Here is a 17272-nt window from a genome sequence, read left to right on the forward strand (position 1 = left end):
AAAGGACAGGGCCCATACTCCTTGGTAGCTAGGGGACAGTATGCTCCCCCCACTGATTGAATGTCTCCACCTGACCTGACTCATCCTTGTATTTGGGCTTTGTTACCTGGGATTGGTTTCCTGGACTTGCTTTTAAGTATGTCCCCCTGGGGGGGAGGAGGGCCAATTTAGGTTCTACTGCATAAACAACAAAATTGCAGTTCACCCAGGGTGGGGCTGCTCTAGCTGAATAGGCCCTTACACCAGGACCCCAGGACCATGACCCAAACTGAAGGCAGAGGCTCTAACCCACTGAGCCACCCAGGTGCCCCAATTTTAAATTTTTCTGATAGAAGTATAGCCACTCCAACTTTCTTTGGTTGCCATTTACATGAAATGCCTTCTTCCATTCCTTTACTTTTAGCCTATTGTGTCTTTAAATCTAAAGTGAGTTCTTGTTTTTTACTTATTCAGGTACTGTATTCCTTTTAATAGGTAAGTTTAATCCATTTACATTTAAAGGAATTATTGATAGATGAACACTCACTAGTTACCTTTGGCTAATTGTCTTCTGTTTTGCAATTGCTTTTTTCAATATCTTCCACTTTTAATGACTTTCTTTGCCTTATAGTTATTTACTTTTTCTTATCTCCTTATCTTTTGTGTGTCTATTATAGGTTTTCCTTCCTACTTTGTTGAAATATAATTGAAAAAATTGTATATATAAAGTGTACAATAAGATGATTTGATACACATATACATTTGGGTATGATTTTAAAAATCACATTAATCACCTCATATACTTATTATTATTATTTTGTAGTTGGAATGCTTAATATCTACTCTTTTAGCAAATTTCAGCTATGCAATACATTATTACTAACTACAGTCATCATACTGTACCTTAGATCTTCAGAATTATTCATCTTATAACTGAAGGCTTACAGCCTTGGACAAGCGTCTCATTTCCCTCAACTTCAAGCCCCTGATAATTACCATTCTACTCTCTACTTCTATGATTTTGAACTTTTCTTTCTTCTTTTTTGATTTTATCTACAAGTTTAATCATGAAGTATTTGTCTATCTCTGGCTTATTACGTTTAACATATTGTCCTCTAAGTTCGACCATGTTGTTGTAAATAGCAAGATTCTCTTTTATCTCGTGGTTGAATAATATTTCATTGTACATATATATATCTATATATCACATCTTCCTTATCCATTCAACAGCAATGGACACTTAGGTTGTTTCTATATGTTGGCTATTGTGAATAAAGCTATAATGAACACAAGGGCACAGATATTTCTTCAAGACACTGATTTCATTTCCTTCAGATATATACCCAGAGATGAGAATGCTGTATTATATGGCAGTTCTGTTAGCTTCTTGGGGAATTCCATACTGTTTTCCATATGCCTATAACATATTGCATTCCCACACAGAGTATACAAGTATTCCGTTTACTCCACATTCTCACCAACATTTGTTATCTCTTGTCTTTTTGGTAAAAGCCATTTTGACAGGTATGAGGTGATAGTTCATTGTGGTTTTGATCTCAATATGTGGTTTTGATACACACACACACACACACACATATACTCAGATCTATGGTTTGCAAATATTTTCTCCCATTCCATTGGTTGCCTTTTCATTTTTTTGATTTGCTGAGTACAAACCTTTTAATTTGATATAGCTTTATTTATTTCAGCTTTGCTGTCTGTGTTTTGATATCATGTTCAAAAAATATCATTGCCAAAACCAATATCAAGAAGATATGTATCTTCTAGGTCTTCTATAGTTTCAAGTCATGTTTAAGTCTTTAATTCATCTAGAGTTAATTTTCATTAGTGTTTTAATATTGTGTTTTCTTTCTTTCTTTTTTTTCTTTGGCTTGTGGATATCCAGCTTTCCCAACACTATTTACTGAAGATTTTACTTTCTTCATGTGTGTTCTTGGCTCTCTTATCAAATTTTAATTAAGGATATATCTGTGAGTTTATTTCTGGCTTCTATTTTTATTCTGTTGATCAGCCAATAAGATATCATTTTTATTTTAATCACTTTATAATATAGATTTAAATTAGGAAGCATAATGCTTTCAGCTTTGCTCTTCATTTCCTTCAGCTTAGCTCTTCTTTCTCAAGATTGCTTTGGCTCTTTGGGAGTCTTTGTGGTTCCATGTAAATTTTAGGATTATTTATTCTACTTCTGTGAAAAATGCCAGTGCTATCTTGACAAGAATTGTGTCTATTAATAGCTAATTGTGTCTATTAATAGAATTGTGTCTATTAATTCTTCCAATCCATGAACATAGACTATCTTTCCATTTATTTATATCTTCTTCAACTTATTTTATCATTGTCTTATTGTTTTCAGGATACAAGTCTTTCATCTCTTTAGACAGATTATTCCTAGGTATCTTATTATTTTTATGCTATTGTAAATAGTGCTTTAAAAAAAAAAGATTTTATTTATTTATTTGACAGAGAGAAAGAGATCACAAGTAGGCAGAGAGGCAGGCAGAGAGAGAGGAGGAAGCAGGCTCCCCGCTGAGCAGAGAGCCCAATGTGGGGTTCGATTCCATGACCCTGGGATCATAACCCGAGCCAAAGGCAGAGGCTTTAACCCACTGAGCCACCCTGGTGTCCCGTAAATGGTACTGTTTTTAAAATTTCTTTCCGATAGTTCATTATTCGTTACACAACAGATTTTTGCGTATCGATTTCGTATCCTGCAAATTTATTGACTTCATTTATTAATTCTTACTTTTTCTTTTTTTGGTGGAGTCTTTGGGTTTTCTCTATATATGTCATCTACAAACAGAGATAATTCTACTTCTTTATTTTTTATTTGGATATCTTTCATTTCCCTTTATTCTACAGTGATGAAAGTGTATATCCTTGTTTTTTCCCTTATCCTTGAGCAAAAGCTTTCAGCATTTCACCATTAAATATGATGTTAGTTATAGGCTTCTTATTTATGGCCTTTATTATGTTGAGGTACATTTCTTCAATACCTAATTGTTGAGAGTTTTTATCATAAATGGATTGTGAATTGTGTCATATGCTTTTTCTTCTTCTATTGGGATGACTATATGATTTTAACCCACTGAGCCACCCAGGCACCCCTAAGGGATGACTATACGATTTTAATCCTTTGTATTGTTAATAGGGTTTGTGATACTGATTTTCATCTGTTGAACTATTTTTAAGGTCCATGGATAAACCCAACTTCATTATGGTGTATGAATCTTTTAATATGCTGTTGAATTCACTTTGCTAATATTTTGTTGAGCATTTCTGTATCTGTGTTTATCAGTGATACTGCCTCTCATTTTTTTTTTTCTTTTAGTGTCCTCATCTAACTTTGGTATTAAAGTAATTCTGATCTTGTAAAGTAGTTTTGGAAGTGCCCCTTGCCCTCAAATTTTTGGAATGGTTTGAGAAGAATTGTTATTAATTCTTTAAATTACAATAAAAACTTTGATTCCAGAATTTTTCTTTGCAGAGATATTTCAAATTAATGATTCAGACTTGTTCCTTGTTATTGGTTTGTTCAGATTTTCTATTTCTTAATGATTTGTTTTGGCAAGTTTTGAATTTCTAGGAATTTATCCATTTTTTCTATGTTATCCAACTTATTGGTAAGTGTTTATTGGTGTCTCTTATGAACATTTGTATTTCTGTGGCATCAGTCGACTATCTCCACTTACATTTCTCATTGTGTTTTATTTGATCTTTTTTTCTTAATCAGATTTAAATTTGTCAATTTTCTTTATCTTTTTAAATAGGTAGGTATTAATTTTGTTGATTATTTTTTGGTCTTTATTTCACAAATTTCTTCTTTGATTTCTGTTATTTCCTTGCTTGTGCTAATTTTAGGCTTAGTTTGTTATTCTTTTTCTCATTTTTTTTTTAAAGATTTTATTCATTTGACAGAGAGAGAGAAATCACAAGTAGGCAGAGAGGCAGGCAGAGAGAGGGGAGAAAGCAGGCTCCACAGAGCCCGACGCGGGGCTCGATCCCAGGACCCTGGGATCATGACCCGAGCTGAAGGCAGAGGCTTTAACCCACTGAGCCACCCAGGTGCCCCTTTTTCTCATTTTTTTGATGCATAAGATTGGTTGCATATTTGAAATCATTTCTTTTTCTTAGTGTAGGTATTTATCACTATTAACACCTCTCATAGAACTGCGTTTATATATGAGGCATTTTTTTTTTCCCCCTCTTGCTGCTTTAGAAATTCTCTCTGTTTTTGGTTTAGGCAGTTTTATTGTAAGGTGACTTGGAGATTATTTCTTTGGGTTGAATCTGTTTGGGGACTTATGAGCTTCTTGATTTTGATAGTCTATATCTCTTCCTCGATTTATAAATTCTCAGCTTTTATTTCTTTAAGTAAACTTTCCCTTTCTCCATCTCTTCTCCTTTGGGACTTCCACAATGCCTAAAATGTTTTCTCTGATAGTCTCCTGTAATTCATATGGGCTCTCTGTACTCTAATTCTTCTTCATTTGTTCTCCTCTGACTAGAAAATTTCAAATGCCTTCTCTTCACAGATTCTTTATTCTGCTTCATAAAGTCTGCTGTTGATGCCTTCTGTTGTATTTTTAATTTCATTCATTGTATTCTTCAGTTTCAGAATTTATGTTTTGTTCCTTTCATGATTTCTATTTCATCATTTTCCTGATTTCTTTGAATTCTCTTTCTGTGTTTTCTTATAGCTTGCTGAGCTTCCTTAAAACTACTACTTTGAATTCTTTATCAGAAAAAATCATAGACCTTCATTTTTGGGGGTAAGCTACTGGAATATTATTGTGTTCCTTTGGTGGTGTCATGCTTCCTTGATTTTTCATGTCCCTTCAAGTCTTGCCTTGCTGTCTTCATCTTTGAAAAAGCTCCTACTCCCTCTAGTCTTTCCTGGAACAAGAGAGACTTGGGAGAGAAATACTGTCACACCTGTTAGGGATCTGAGGCTTTTTAAAGAACATTTTTTTTTTTTTTGCATTTCTATAAACATATATTTTTATCCCCAGGGGTACAGGTCTGTGAATCACCAGGTTTACACACTTCACAGCACTCACCAAATCACATACCCTCCCCAATGTCCATAATCCCACCCCCTTCTCCCAAACCCCAATGGATACATCTGCTCCCTATGTTTAGCTACAATTTGTGTGTGTGTGTGTGGGGGGGATTCTTAGATTGCATGCCTTCTTTCAACCCTGCAAAGCCAGTCAGGGTCCTGACAGCTTCGTGTTTGCTGGGTGCAAAGCTGAATGCTCAACTATGTGCTTTCTGCCATTCCTGTGGGGTCAGTTTGGCTTTCTAGGTATGCTCACTAGGCATCTAAAAATTGCTGCCTTCACTACCTTTGGGGCATACACAAGGAGCTGACCAATGGATAGTGGGTGTGCAGAATGTTGGGGGTGCTATTAGGTGAGGAGGATCAGCAGGCCAGTCATCCCCAGTGTCTAGTGCGAAGAAGTTAATAGGATCTTTGTCCCTTGATGACTTCTGAGGCTTGATTGCTGTGCTCCAAGCCTTCCCCAATCCCATCAGTCATGAAGATCACCTGAGTATTCTGGATGTGGTGAGAAAGAAATGGGCCTTTTGGTCAGAGACCCACATAGCTGAGGAAGCCAGACTCTAACTCATACACTCTTTGCCCCAGCGGAGAAGTTGCAGGCTGAGTGGGTCTTTCCTGGCACTGAACTGTGCCACTTTTGGGGGAGGAGTGACTCAGGTCATTAAAACTGTTCCTCTCACCCACTTCAATGCACCCACTCTTGGATCTTCTTGCCCTACCAGTGTGCTGAAACTTCTGCTAGATTCCAAAATTCCCAGAAAGATGCTGTTGTCTGTGTGTGGTTGTCAAAATTGGTGTTCTTTGACTGGAAAAATAGAAATTTGTATTCTGGCATCTTGCTGGTGTCACTCTATTTTTTTTCTAGATTGAATGTATGTATGTATTTAAGTTTTTATTTTAATGTCAGTTGGTTAACATACAGTGTTATATGAGCTTCAGGTGTATGATATAGTGATTCCACAATTCCATACATCACCCAGTGCTCTTTGTGATGAGTGCAATCCTTAATCCCCATCACCTATTTTACCCATCTCCCCTGCCCCCTGCCACCTCTCTCCCCTCTGGTAACTATCACATTGTTCTTTACAGTTAGAGTCCTTTTTCATGTTTTGTTTTGTTTTATTTTGGTTTGTATCTCTCTCTCTACCCCCTCCCTGCCTTTACTCATTTGTTTTGTTTCTTAAATTCCACATATGAGTGAGACCATATGGTTTTTGTCTTTCTCTGACTTATTTCACTTAACATTACACTCTCTAGCTTCATCCATGTTGTTGCAAATGGTAAGATTTCATTCTTTTTATGGTTGAGTAATATTCCATTTTATAACACCTCTTCTTTATCCATTCATCAATCAATAGATACTTAGGCTGCTTCCATATCTTGGCTATTCTATATAATTCTTCTATAAATATAGGGGTGCATGGATCCCTTTGAATTTGTGTTTTTGTTCTTTTTTTTTTTTAATTTTTTTATTTTTTATAAACATATATTTTTATCCCCAGGGGTACAGGTCTGTGAATCACCAGGTTTACACACTTCACAGCACTCACCAAATCACATACCCTCCCCAATGTCCATAATCCCACCCCCTTCTCCCAAACCCCCTCCCCCCGGCAACCCTCAGTTTGTTTTGTGAGATTAAAAGTCACTTATGGTTTGTCTCCCTCCCAATCCCATCTTGTTTCATTTATTCTTCTTCTACCCACTTAAGCCTCCATGTTGCATCACCACTTCCTCATATCAGGGAGATCATATGATAGTTGCCTTTCTCTGCTTAAGCTGGTGCAGCCACTCTGGAAAACAGCATGGAGGTTCCTCAAAATGTTGAAAATAGAACTGTCCTATGACCCAGCAATTGCACTATTGGGTATTTACCCTAAAGATACAAATGTAGTGATCCAAAGGGACACATGCGCCCGAATGTTTATAGCAGCAATGTCCACAATAGCCAAACTATGGAAAGAACCTAGATGTCCATCAACAGATGAATGGATCAAGAAGATGTGGTATATATACACAATGGAATACTATGCAGCCATCAAAAGAAATGAAATCTTGCCATTTGCAACAACATGGTTGGAACTAGAGCGTATCATGCTTAGCGAAATAAGTGTTTTTGTTCTTTGAGTAAATACCAAGTAGTGTAATTGCTGGGTCATATGGAAATTCTATTTTTAACTTTTTGAGGAACCTCCATACTGTTTTCCAGACTGGTTGCACCAGTTTGCACTCCCACCAACAGTGCAAGAGGGTTCCCCTTTCTCCACATCCTGTCAACACCTGTGGTTTCCTGTGTTGTTGATTTTAGACATTCTGACAGGTGTGCGGTGATATTGCATTGTAGTTTTGATGTGCATTTCCTTGATGATAAGTGATGAAGAGTACCTTTTTGTAAGTCTGTTGGCCATCTGTGTGTCTTCTTTGGATAAATGTCTGTTCATGTCTTCTGGCCATTTTTAAATTGGTTTATCTTGTTTTTGAGGGTTGAGTTTTATAAGTTCTTTATATATTTTGGATACTAACCCCTTAAAGCGTGTCATTTGCAAATATCTTCTCCCATTCCAAAAGTTGTATTTTTAGTTTTGTTGATTGTTTCCTTTGCTGTGCAGAAGCTTATTATTTTGATGTAGTACCAATAGGCTCTTTTTTCCCTTTTCCCTTTTGTTTCCTTTGTCTCAGGGATCTATTTAGAAAGTTGCTGTGGCTGATGTCAGAGAAGTTACTGCTTGTGCTTTCTTCTAAGATTTTTATGGTTTCATGTCTCACATTTAGATCTTTCATCCATTTTGCATTCATTTTTGTAAATGGCATAAGAAAGTGGTCCAATTTCATTCTTTTGCATGTTGCTGTCCAGTTTTCCCAACACCATTGGGTAAAGAGACTGTCTTTTTCCTATCGAATTTCGTTTCTTGCTTTGTCAAAGATTATCTGACCATATAATTGTGGGTTTATTTCTGGGTTTCCTATTCTGTTCTATTGATCTGTGTGTCTACTTTTGTGCCAGTATCATATTGTCTTGGTCACTACAGCTTTGTAATATGACTTGAAATCTGGAATTGTTTTTCTTTTTTAAGCTTGTTTTTCTTTTTTAGCTTTGTTTTTCTTTTTCAAGGCTTGCTTTGGCTGTTCAGGGTCTTTTGTGGTTCCACATAAATTTTAAGATTGTTTGTTCTCAGTCTGTGAAGAATGCTGTTGGTGTTTTGATAGGGATTGCATTTAATGTGTATATTGCTTTGAGTGGTGTAAACATTTTAACAATATTTGTTCTCCCAATCTATGAGCAAGGACTGTCTTTCCATTGCATTATAACATCTTCAATTTTTTTAAATCAGTATTTTACAGTTGTCAAAGTGCAGTGCTTTTTGGTTGCTTTACTCTTATGTATTTTATTATCTTTGGTGCAATTGGAAATGGGACAATTTTCTTAATTTTTCTTTCTGCTGCTTTATTATAGTTGTACAGAAAGACAATAGATTTCTGTACTATGATTTTGTAACCTACAAATTGAATTCGTCGATCAGTTCTAGTAGGTTTTGATGGAGTCTTTTGGATTTTCTATATAGAATACCATGTCATCTGCAAATAGTGACAATTTTACTTTTTCCTTACTGATTTGGATGTATTTTATTTCCTTTTGTTTTCTGATTGCTGTGGGTAGGCCTCCTGGTACTATGTTGAATGAAAGTGGTGGGATAGGGGCACCTGGGTGGCTCAGTGGGTTAGGCCGCTGCCTTTGGCTCAGGTCATGGTCTCAGGGTCTTGGGATTGAGCCCCGCATCAGGCTCTCTGCTCAGCAGGGAGTCTGCTTCCATCTCTCTCTTTCTGCTGCCTCTCTGCCTACTTGTGATCTCTCTCTGTCGGGTGGATAGGTAAAATCTTTAAAAAAACAAAAAAGTGGTGGTATATCCTTGTTTTGTTCCTGACCTTAGGGGAAAAGCAATTTTAGGGGAAACTCAGTTTTACCCCATTATGGGAGATGTTAGTTGTGGGTTTTTCATATGTGGCCTCTATTATGTTGAGGTATGTTCCCTCTAAACCTACTTTGTTGAGGGCTTTTATCATGAATGGATGTTGTACTTTATCAAATGCTTTTTGTCAAAAAAGCAATTTCTGTTGAGATGATCTTATAGTTCTTATCCTTTCTTTTAATGATGTGATATATCATGTTGATGGATCTGTGAATATTGAACTGCCCTTGAAACCCAGTGATAAATTCCACTTGATTGTGGGGACTATTTTAAAAAAAATGTATGTTGGATTGAGTTTGTTAATATCTTGTTATGGATTTTTGTGTCCATGTGACATTTTTGTGTCTTTTGTGTCATCAAAAATACTGACCTCTAGTTCTCTTTTTTGTGGTGTCTTTATTTGGTTTTGGTATCAGGGTAGTGCTGGCCTCATAAAATGGATTTGGAAGCTTTCCTTCCTTTTTTATTTTTTGGAATAGTTTAAGAAGAATAGGTATTAACTTTTCCCTAAATGTTTGGTAGAGGGGTGCTTGGTTGACTCAGTCAGTTAAGTGTCCGACTCTTGATTTCAGCTCAGGTCATGATCTCCGTGTCATGAGATCCAGCTCTGTATCAGGCTCTAGAGCTCAGCAGGGAGTCTGCTTGGATTCTCTCTGAGTTCCCCTCTGCCCTTCCATCCCCATCCACTCTCAAAACATAAAAGTAAATCTTAAAAGAAAATGTTTGGTTAGTTCATCTGTGAAGCCATCTGATCTTGGACTTTTGTTTATTGGGTTTTTTGATTACTGATTCAATTTTTTTTTTTTTTTCTGCTGGTAATTGGTTGGCTCAAATGTTCTGTTTCTTCCTGTTTCAATCTTGGTTTATAGGTTTATATTTCTGAGAATTTAGTAATTTCTTCTAGGTTGTCCAATTTGTTAGCATGCAGTTTTTCAGAATATTCTCTTATAATCATTTGTGTTTTTGTGGTATTGGTTGTTATTTCTCCCCTCTCATTTGTGATTTTATTTATTTGGTTCCTTTTTCTTTTTGATAACTTTGACTAGGGGTTTATAAAATTTATTATTTTTTTCAAAGAATGAGTACCTGGTTTCACATTCTCTTCTATTATTTTTCTAGTTTCTGAATCATTTATTTCTGCTCTAATCTTTATTATTTCCTTCCTTCTGCTGGTTTTAGGTTTTGTTTCTTGTTGTTTTTCCAGCTCCTTTAGGTGTAAGTTTAGATTGTTTAGTTGACATTTTTCTTGCTTCTTGAACTAGGCCTGTATTGGTATAAACTTTCCCCTTGGAACCAGTTTTGCTGAATCCCAATTTTTTTGAACTGTTGTGTTTTCATTTTCATTTGTTTCCATGTACTTTTTAATTTCTTCTTTTATTTCCTTGGACCCATTCAATGTTTAGCAGCATGTTACTTAACTTCCACGTATTTGTGGACTTTTGTTTTTTTTTCTTGTGGTTGATATCTAGTTTCATACTATTGTGGCCAGAAAAGATGCATGGTATGACTTTGACCTTTTTGGATCTGTTCAAGTTTCTTTTGTGGTATAATATGTGTTCTATTCTATGTGCACCTGAAAAGAGTGTGTATTCTCAAGTTTTATGATAGAATGTTCTGAATGTATAAATCCATCTGGTTCAGTGTGTCATTCAAAGTCATTGTTTCCTTGCTGGTTTTCTATTCAGATGATCTGTCCATTGATGTAAGTGGGGTGTTAAAGTCCCCTACTATTATTGTATTATTACTGATTAGTTTCTTTATGTTTGTTATTAACAGTTTTATGTATCTGGGAGCTCCCATGTCAGTTGCATAAATCTTTACCATTGTTGTATCTTCTTGTTGCATTATCCCCTCTATCATTATATGTTGTCCTTCTTTGTCTTTTGTTACAGTCTTTGTTTCAACATCTATTTTGTCCAATTTAAGCACTGATACCCCAGCTTTCTTTTGACACCCATTTGCAGTGATAAATATTCTCCATATCCTCAGATTCAATCTTCAGGTGACTTTTGTTCCAAAATGAGTTTTGTAGGCAGCATATAGATGGGTCTTGTTTTATTTATTCAGTCAACTTGTGTCTTGATTGGAGCATTTAGCCCATTTCTGTTCAAAGTAATTATTCCCATTCAAAGTATTTATTGCCATTTTATTACCTGTTTTGTGGTTGTTTCTGAAGATTTTCTATGATCCTTTCTTGTCTTTCTCTCTTTTTTGGTTTACTGGTTTTCTTTAGTGACATATTAGATTTCTTTCCCTTTATTCTCTGTATATTTATTAGTGGTTTTTGGTTTGTGGTTACCATTAGGTTTGTATGTAAATTTCTGCATATAGCAATCTATATTAAGTTGATGGTCATTTAAGTTCGAACCCATTATTACTCCTCTCTTTCCCAGGTATATGGTGTCATATTTTATATCCTTTTATTTTTTGAATTCATTGACTGATTTTTTTTACATAAATATTCATTTTTATTGCTTTGTATTACTTATGTTCATGCTGTCACTTTTGCTGTCTTCTCACTTGGAGTCCCCTTTAATATTTCTAGCATGGCTGGTTTAGTGGTCATGAACTCCATTAATTTTTGATTGTCTGGGAAATTATTTTTCCTTCTATTCTGAATAATGGACTTTCTGGTTAGAATATTCCTGGCTGCAGATTTTTTGCATTCAGGACTTTGAATTTATCATGCCACTCTCTTCTGACTTGGAAAATTTCTGCTGAAAATCCCATGGTAGCCTTCTGGGTTTTCTCTTATATGTTACTGTCTTTTTGTTTGTTTTGTTTTGTTTTTATCTTGCTGCTTTAAAATTTTTTTCTATATAACTATGTTTTGCCAATTTAATTATAATATGTCTTGGTATGGGTCTGCTTTTGTCGATTTTGCGGGGTTCTCAATACCTCCTGTATCTGGATATCAGTTTCCTCCCCAAGACAATGGATGTTTTCTGCTATTATTTCTTCAAATAAATTTTCTGCCCCTCTTTTCCTCTATTTTTCTTCTGGGAATCCTATAATATGAGTGTTGTTTTGTTTGATACAGTCACTGAGTTCCGTATGTCTATTTTTATTTTGCATAATTCTTTTTTCTTTCTTTTGTTCAGTGTGATTACTTTCTGTTACTGTCTTCTAGGTCATTAATTCATTCCTCTGCTTCTTCCAGTGTGCTGTTCATTCCATCAAGTGTGTTTCTCATTTTGTTTATTGAGCCCCTGATCTCTGCTATGTTATTCTTTATCTCTGTGTTAAAGGTCTCACTCAGGTCTTTGACTTTTTTCACAAGTCCAGTGAGTATCTTTATAATCATTACTTTAAATGATCTATCAGGCATAATGCTAATATATATTTTACTTACATTTCTGACTGGGGTCTTTTATTGTCCTTTTATTTGGGACAAATTCTTCTTTTTTTTTTCCCCCTAAATTTCTGTGCATACTTTTTTGTTCAGAAAGTCAGCTACTTCTCCTGTTCTTGAGGGTAATGGCCTTATGAAGAAGAGGTTCTATAGGGCCCTGCAGTGTTTTGACCTCTGTGTCCCAGGGCCTGAAACTTTAGGGTATTCTCCAGTGTGTGCTGTATGCACACTGCTGTTGTGTCCTGACTGCTTTATCCTTTAGGCCAGTCATCTGCAGACGTCCTCTTTCTATATTGTGGTCAGTATTTGGTCCCTGACCTGACTGTGGTGAGTTTTAACTAGGTGTTTGTGGTCTGCTTGCAAAATGAGACCTCTTATCACCATTCCTGGAATCAAGGGTCTCCAAACTCCCAGGCTGGGAGATGGGGTGGGGGCAGGGGTTTGGGTCGGTCTCCCAAGGGAGGAGTCTGGCTGCTCAGGGACTGAGGCACACATGACTGGAAGTGTGTTTCCACTGGAGCACAGGGAGTTGGGACTTGGTACAAACAAGTTAGGTAGTGAGTGCTGGTCCTGTGCTGGTTCCCACAGGGGGCTCTGTGTTTATGTTGAAGGGTCGGGGGTGGGGGAAGGCATCTGCTAGTTCCTTTGTTCCCAAAGGGGTCTCTCTGGAGTAACTGCCTTTTTGCAACACACTCCTCACTGTGTGCCCCGGGTGCTCTTCAGATTGCTCTTCCCAGCTATATGTTCTCAGGCTGTTTGTTATCTTTTCTCCAAGTCCCAATGCCCATTGAGCTGTCCCAGAGCCAAACACTGACCTTTAGGACCCTAGCCTTTAAATCCCACTAGTTATAAACATTATGAAATTTGGGCTCTCTCACTTTCCAAGACAATTACCATGGTGATTCATTTCCCCATGTGCTGCCTTGTGTGTTAATCTGTCCCTTGCCTTCCTCTCTAACCATGGCTTTCTCCCCACCTCAGTGATCACAATCCATTCCTTTCAAACTGTGTCTCTATACATCTTACTTCTTCGATGTGGTCTCTCCATGACCTTTAGTTGTCGGATTTGTTCTGTCAGTCTTCAGGCCGATTTCTGAAGAATTTAGGATGATCTGATGGTTATCTCAGTGTATTCACCGGACAAGGCAAGCTTGGGTTCCTCCTACTCCACTGCCATCTTTTTTTCTCCACTTCTGGTGTCACTCTATTATTATAGGTTTCTTCTTTGTCTTTCTTTTACTGTTTTCTTCACTAATACCTATCAGTAAACATTTATTTTGCTATATATGTATCAAGAAATTTGCATATCTATTCATACATACTTGGAAAAAATAAGGATGAGTATATGCATTGGCAGAAATCAGAAAGTTGATATAAACATTTTGCTACAGTTAATAAAAATGTGGGTTAGAAAACCATAAATAACTGGGATCTCAGCCCATGTACTTACTGAGAGAAATACATTCGGGAGGAGGGAACCAGTCATTCTCTGTACATGTCATTATAGTCTGCTTATCTTGAAGACTGTAACCAGAATTGCATTGAACTCTCACAGATTGACCTTGGGAATATTTTTCTGCATACCTTGGATTCTTTCCATTTTTCAAATAATTGAAAGTACATTGTCCTAAAAACCATAAAACCCATAAAAACATTTAAAAAATAATAAGTTAAAAACTATTTGTACAATATTTCAGCTATAACATCTAAGTATCCAAAAGTAACATGCAGCTCAAGAAAGACTAAAGCTACTATCAAATGTGTAAAAAGATAAAATCAATATTTGATATTATTTATCTTCAGTTTTTATAATTAAAATGCATATGAATGATATGGGTGTTTTTGAAAAGCTTCTATCTTTATCTGTAAAGTGATTTTTATGAAGAGCTCCTTATAAAAAGAAAAGCGTGTATGGGTCGTTTTGCTCATAAAACTCATCCTTTGGCCTTATTTTGTCATACAAGGCTTAATGGTACTCACTTATGCATTTTTCTCCCTCTACTATTTGAAATATGTTGGAGGCCACGGCACGGCTGGAGTCGAGGGACAAACCAGGCCCTGACTTGTGTCTCCTTCAAAGTCCGGACACCTTGACAAGGTTAAGGACGGGAAAGTTGAGTGCACTGAGAAAGGGTCTGTGCTATGTGTCGTGCGCTCGCCTATGTGACTTCCCACACCCTCTCCCTGCAGTAGGGAACAATGTGGCCAGAATCCTAAGTTCTTAGTTAATCCTTGTTGTTCTGTACCTCCCATGATCCACTCCCTGGTTGATTGTCTTGCTAATGGCTTTATCCGAAACTACCTGGGCTCCCGAGGTTTGCTTGTAGTTAATATAAACTTGTTATAAGAACTTACGGTCATCTGACTAGGTACTGATGTAATGCTCCTATTCTGCTTTGCCTTATAAATGCTTGTAAGACGTGAAATAAATTTGGCACTGTAGGACATCCTCTTCAGTGTCCCTCCTGCCCCCATTTCTTTGTCTCTTAACTTTTTTTCATCATCCTCTTAGCCCCCACGGTTACCCTGGTCGATTCGTTGCACTGGCTGCGACAGAAATATTTACAGATACACAATTGGAAAAAGATTTACTTACTCTGGCATGGTTCTGCTGGGTCCCATCCTTTCTGTGTGCAAGTAATGTGTCCCCGACTATGTTTTGAAGGAGTCACAAAATTGGTATCACAGCTATAGTAAAAATATGCTCCTAACTGTGCTGGAAAGGGTGATCTATACGTATATCCAATCTGTAACTGTCCATGTTTTATTTCTGGAGCATCACAGGTCTTTGCTTGCAATACAAAGAAAAGAAACAAAAACAGTATAAATAATGTTTTACCTTAATAAAAAAATCAAATTAGAAATGAATTGTTTCATTTCTTAAGGAATCTCCATGCTGTTTTCCAAAGTGGCTGCACCAATTTGCATTCCCATCAACAGTGTAAAATGGTTCCCGTTTCTCTACATTCTCTCTAACACTTGTTGTCTACTGGGTATTTACCCCAAAGATAGAGATGTAGTGAAAAGAAGGGCTATCTGTACCCCAGTGTTCATAGCAGCAATGGCCACAGTCGCCAAACTGTGGAAAGAGCCAAGATGCCCTTCCACAGATGAATGGATAAAGAAGATATGATCCATACATGCAATGGAATATTATGCCTCCATCAGAAAAGATGAATACCCAACTTTTGTATCAAGATGGCTGGGAATGGAGGAGATCATGCTGATGAAATAAGTCAAGCAGAGAGAGTCAATTATGTGGTCTCACTTACTTGTGGAGCATAAGGAATAACATGGAGGACATTGGGAGTAGGAGAGGAGAAGGGGGTTCGGAGAAATTGGAGGGGGATATGAACCATGAGAGACTGTGGACTCTGAGAAACAAACTGAGGGTTTTGGAGGGGTGGGGGTTGGGAGGTTGGGTGAGCCAGGTGGTGGGTATTATGGAGGGCAAGTATTGCATGGAGCATTGGGTGTGGTGCATAAACAATGAATCTTGGAACATTGAAAAAAATAAAGTTTAAATAAAAAAAACTTAATCTCTCAAAACAAACTGAGGGCTGCTGGGAGGTGGGGGGTTGGGAGGTAGCTGGGTTATAGACACTGGGGAGGGTTTGTGCTATGGTGAGTGCTGTGAAATGTGTAAGCCTGATAATTCACAGACCTGTAACCCTGGGGCAAATAATACATTATATGTTAATTAAAAAAACCTTATGATGTACTAAAAAATATATATGAATTTCATGTAAATATAAAAATAAATAAAAAATGAAAAAAGTTGTTTCTTTGGTGAATTATATCCTCTTATTAGTATAATTTCACTCATGACAACAGGATTTCTAGGACAAGAAAAGTTGCAAAATTCAGATGACAGGGATATGTGATGAAGTTATTGTTAATGAAGTTAAAATTATATCTTGTGAGTGATACGATATATAAACTTGTAGGAAGACTCTTTTTTTAAAAATATTTTTTAAGATTTTATTTATTTGACAGACAGAGATCACAAGCAGGCAGAGAGAGAGGAGGAAGCAGGCTTCCCACTGAGCAGAGAGCCCAATGTGGTTGTCAATCCCAGGACCCTGGAATCATGACCTGAGCTGAAGGCAGAGGCTTTAACCCACTGAGCCACCCAGGTGCCCCTGTAGGAAGACTCTTGAGGAATAAGACAGTACAGACCTATTTAATGAATTCCCCTTGAGTCTGTATATCCTAGCCCTGATTGATTAAATGAGCATCTTGGTTGAGAGATGAAAATACTGATTTTATTGTCCACATCATCTATCTTCTTTTCCATTCTTTTCTGTTCTCAATGGAAAATCAGGGCCCTGTCTTTCTTCTCAAACCAACTCAATGTAGGGAGATAGTGTTTTTTTTTTTTTTTTTTGTAAGTTAACATTCATTAACTTATTTTTCTATTTATTGTAAATGGTGTAAGAAATACAGAGAAACACAAAAATTTTCCATTTGCCACATTATACAGAAAAATAATGCCTGAAACCAGTCATTGAGGCAAGTTTTCCTCTTTTTATTTAATCAGAGAAATGGAGTAAAATATTTCTTTTTTTAAAAAAAAAGTATTATTTATTTATTTGACAGAGACTGATAAATCACAAGTAGGCAGAGAGTAGGGGAGCAGGCTCCACGCTAAGCAGAGAGCCTGATGTGGGGCTTGATCCCAGGACCCTGAGACCATGACCTAAGCTGAAGGCAGAGGCTTAACCCACTGAGCCACCCAGGTGTCCCTAAAAATATTTCTTAATATCTAAATAGTTAATTAAGATTATAGTAAAAATTTGATTATTACTAATCTTAATTGGTGAATGAGATATTGTAAAATGTCATACATATGTCATAATATATATGACATATATCATACATATGGCA

General features: G+C 36.7%; 1 protein-coding gene across 2 annotated transcripts in view; it reads right to left on the reverse strand.

Annotated features, from left to right (window-relative positions):
• Positions 1-17272, reverse strand: part of LOC132025681 (complement factor H-like) — a 79869-nt gene that overhangs the window by 24198 nt on the left and 38399 nt on the right. For both annotated transcript variants that reach the window (XM_059413297.1, XM_059413296.1), the window contains exons 8-9: positions 14982-15176; positions 13836-14012 (exon numbers count right to left, since the gene is read on the reverse strand). In XM_059413297.1, coding sequence (XP_059269280.1) covers positions 13836-14012; positions 14982-15176 — 372 coding nt within the window. The remainder of the gene's footprint in view (positions 1-13835; positions 14013-14981; positions 15177-17272) is intronic.

The sequence above is a fragment of the Mustela nigripes genome, chromosome 10 (genome assembly GCF_022355385.1).
Source record: "Mustela nigripes isolate SB6536 chromosome 10, MUSNIG.SB6536, whole genome shotgun sequence".
In the NCBI taxonomy this organism is placed as follows: domain Eukaryota; kingdom Metazoa; phylum Chordata; class Mammalia; order Carnivora; family Mustelidae; genus Mustela; species Mustela nigripes.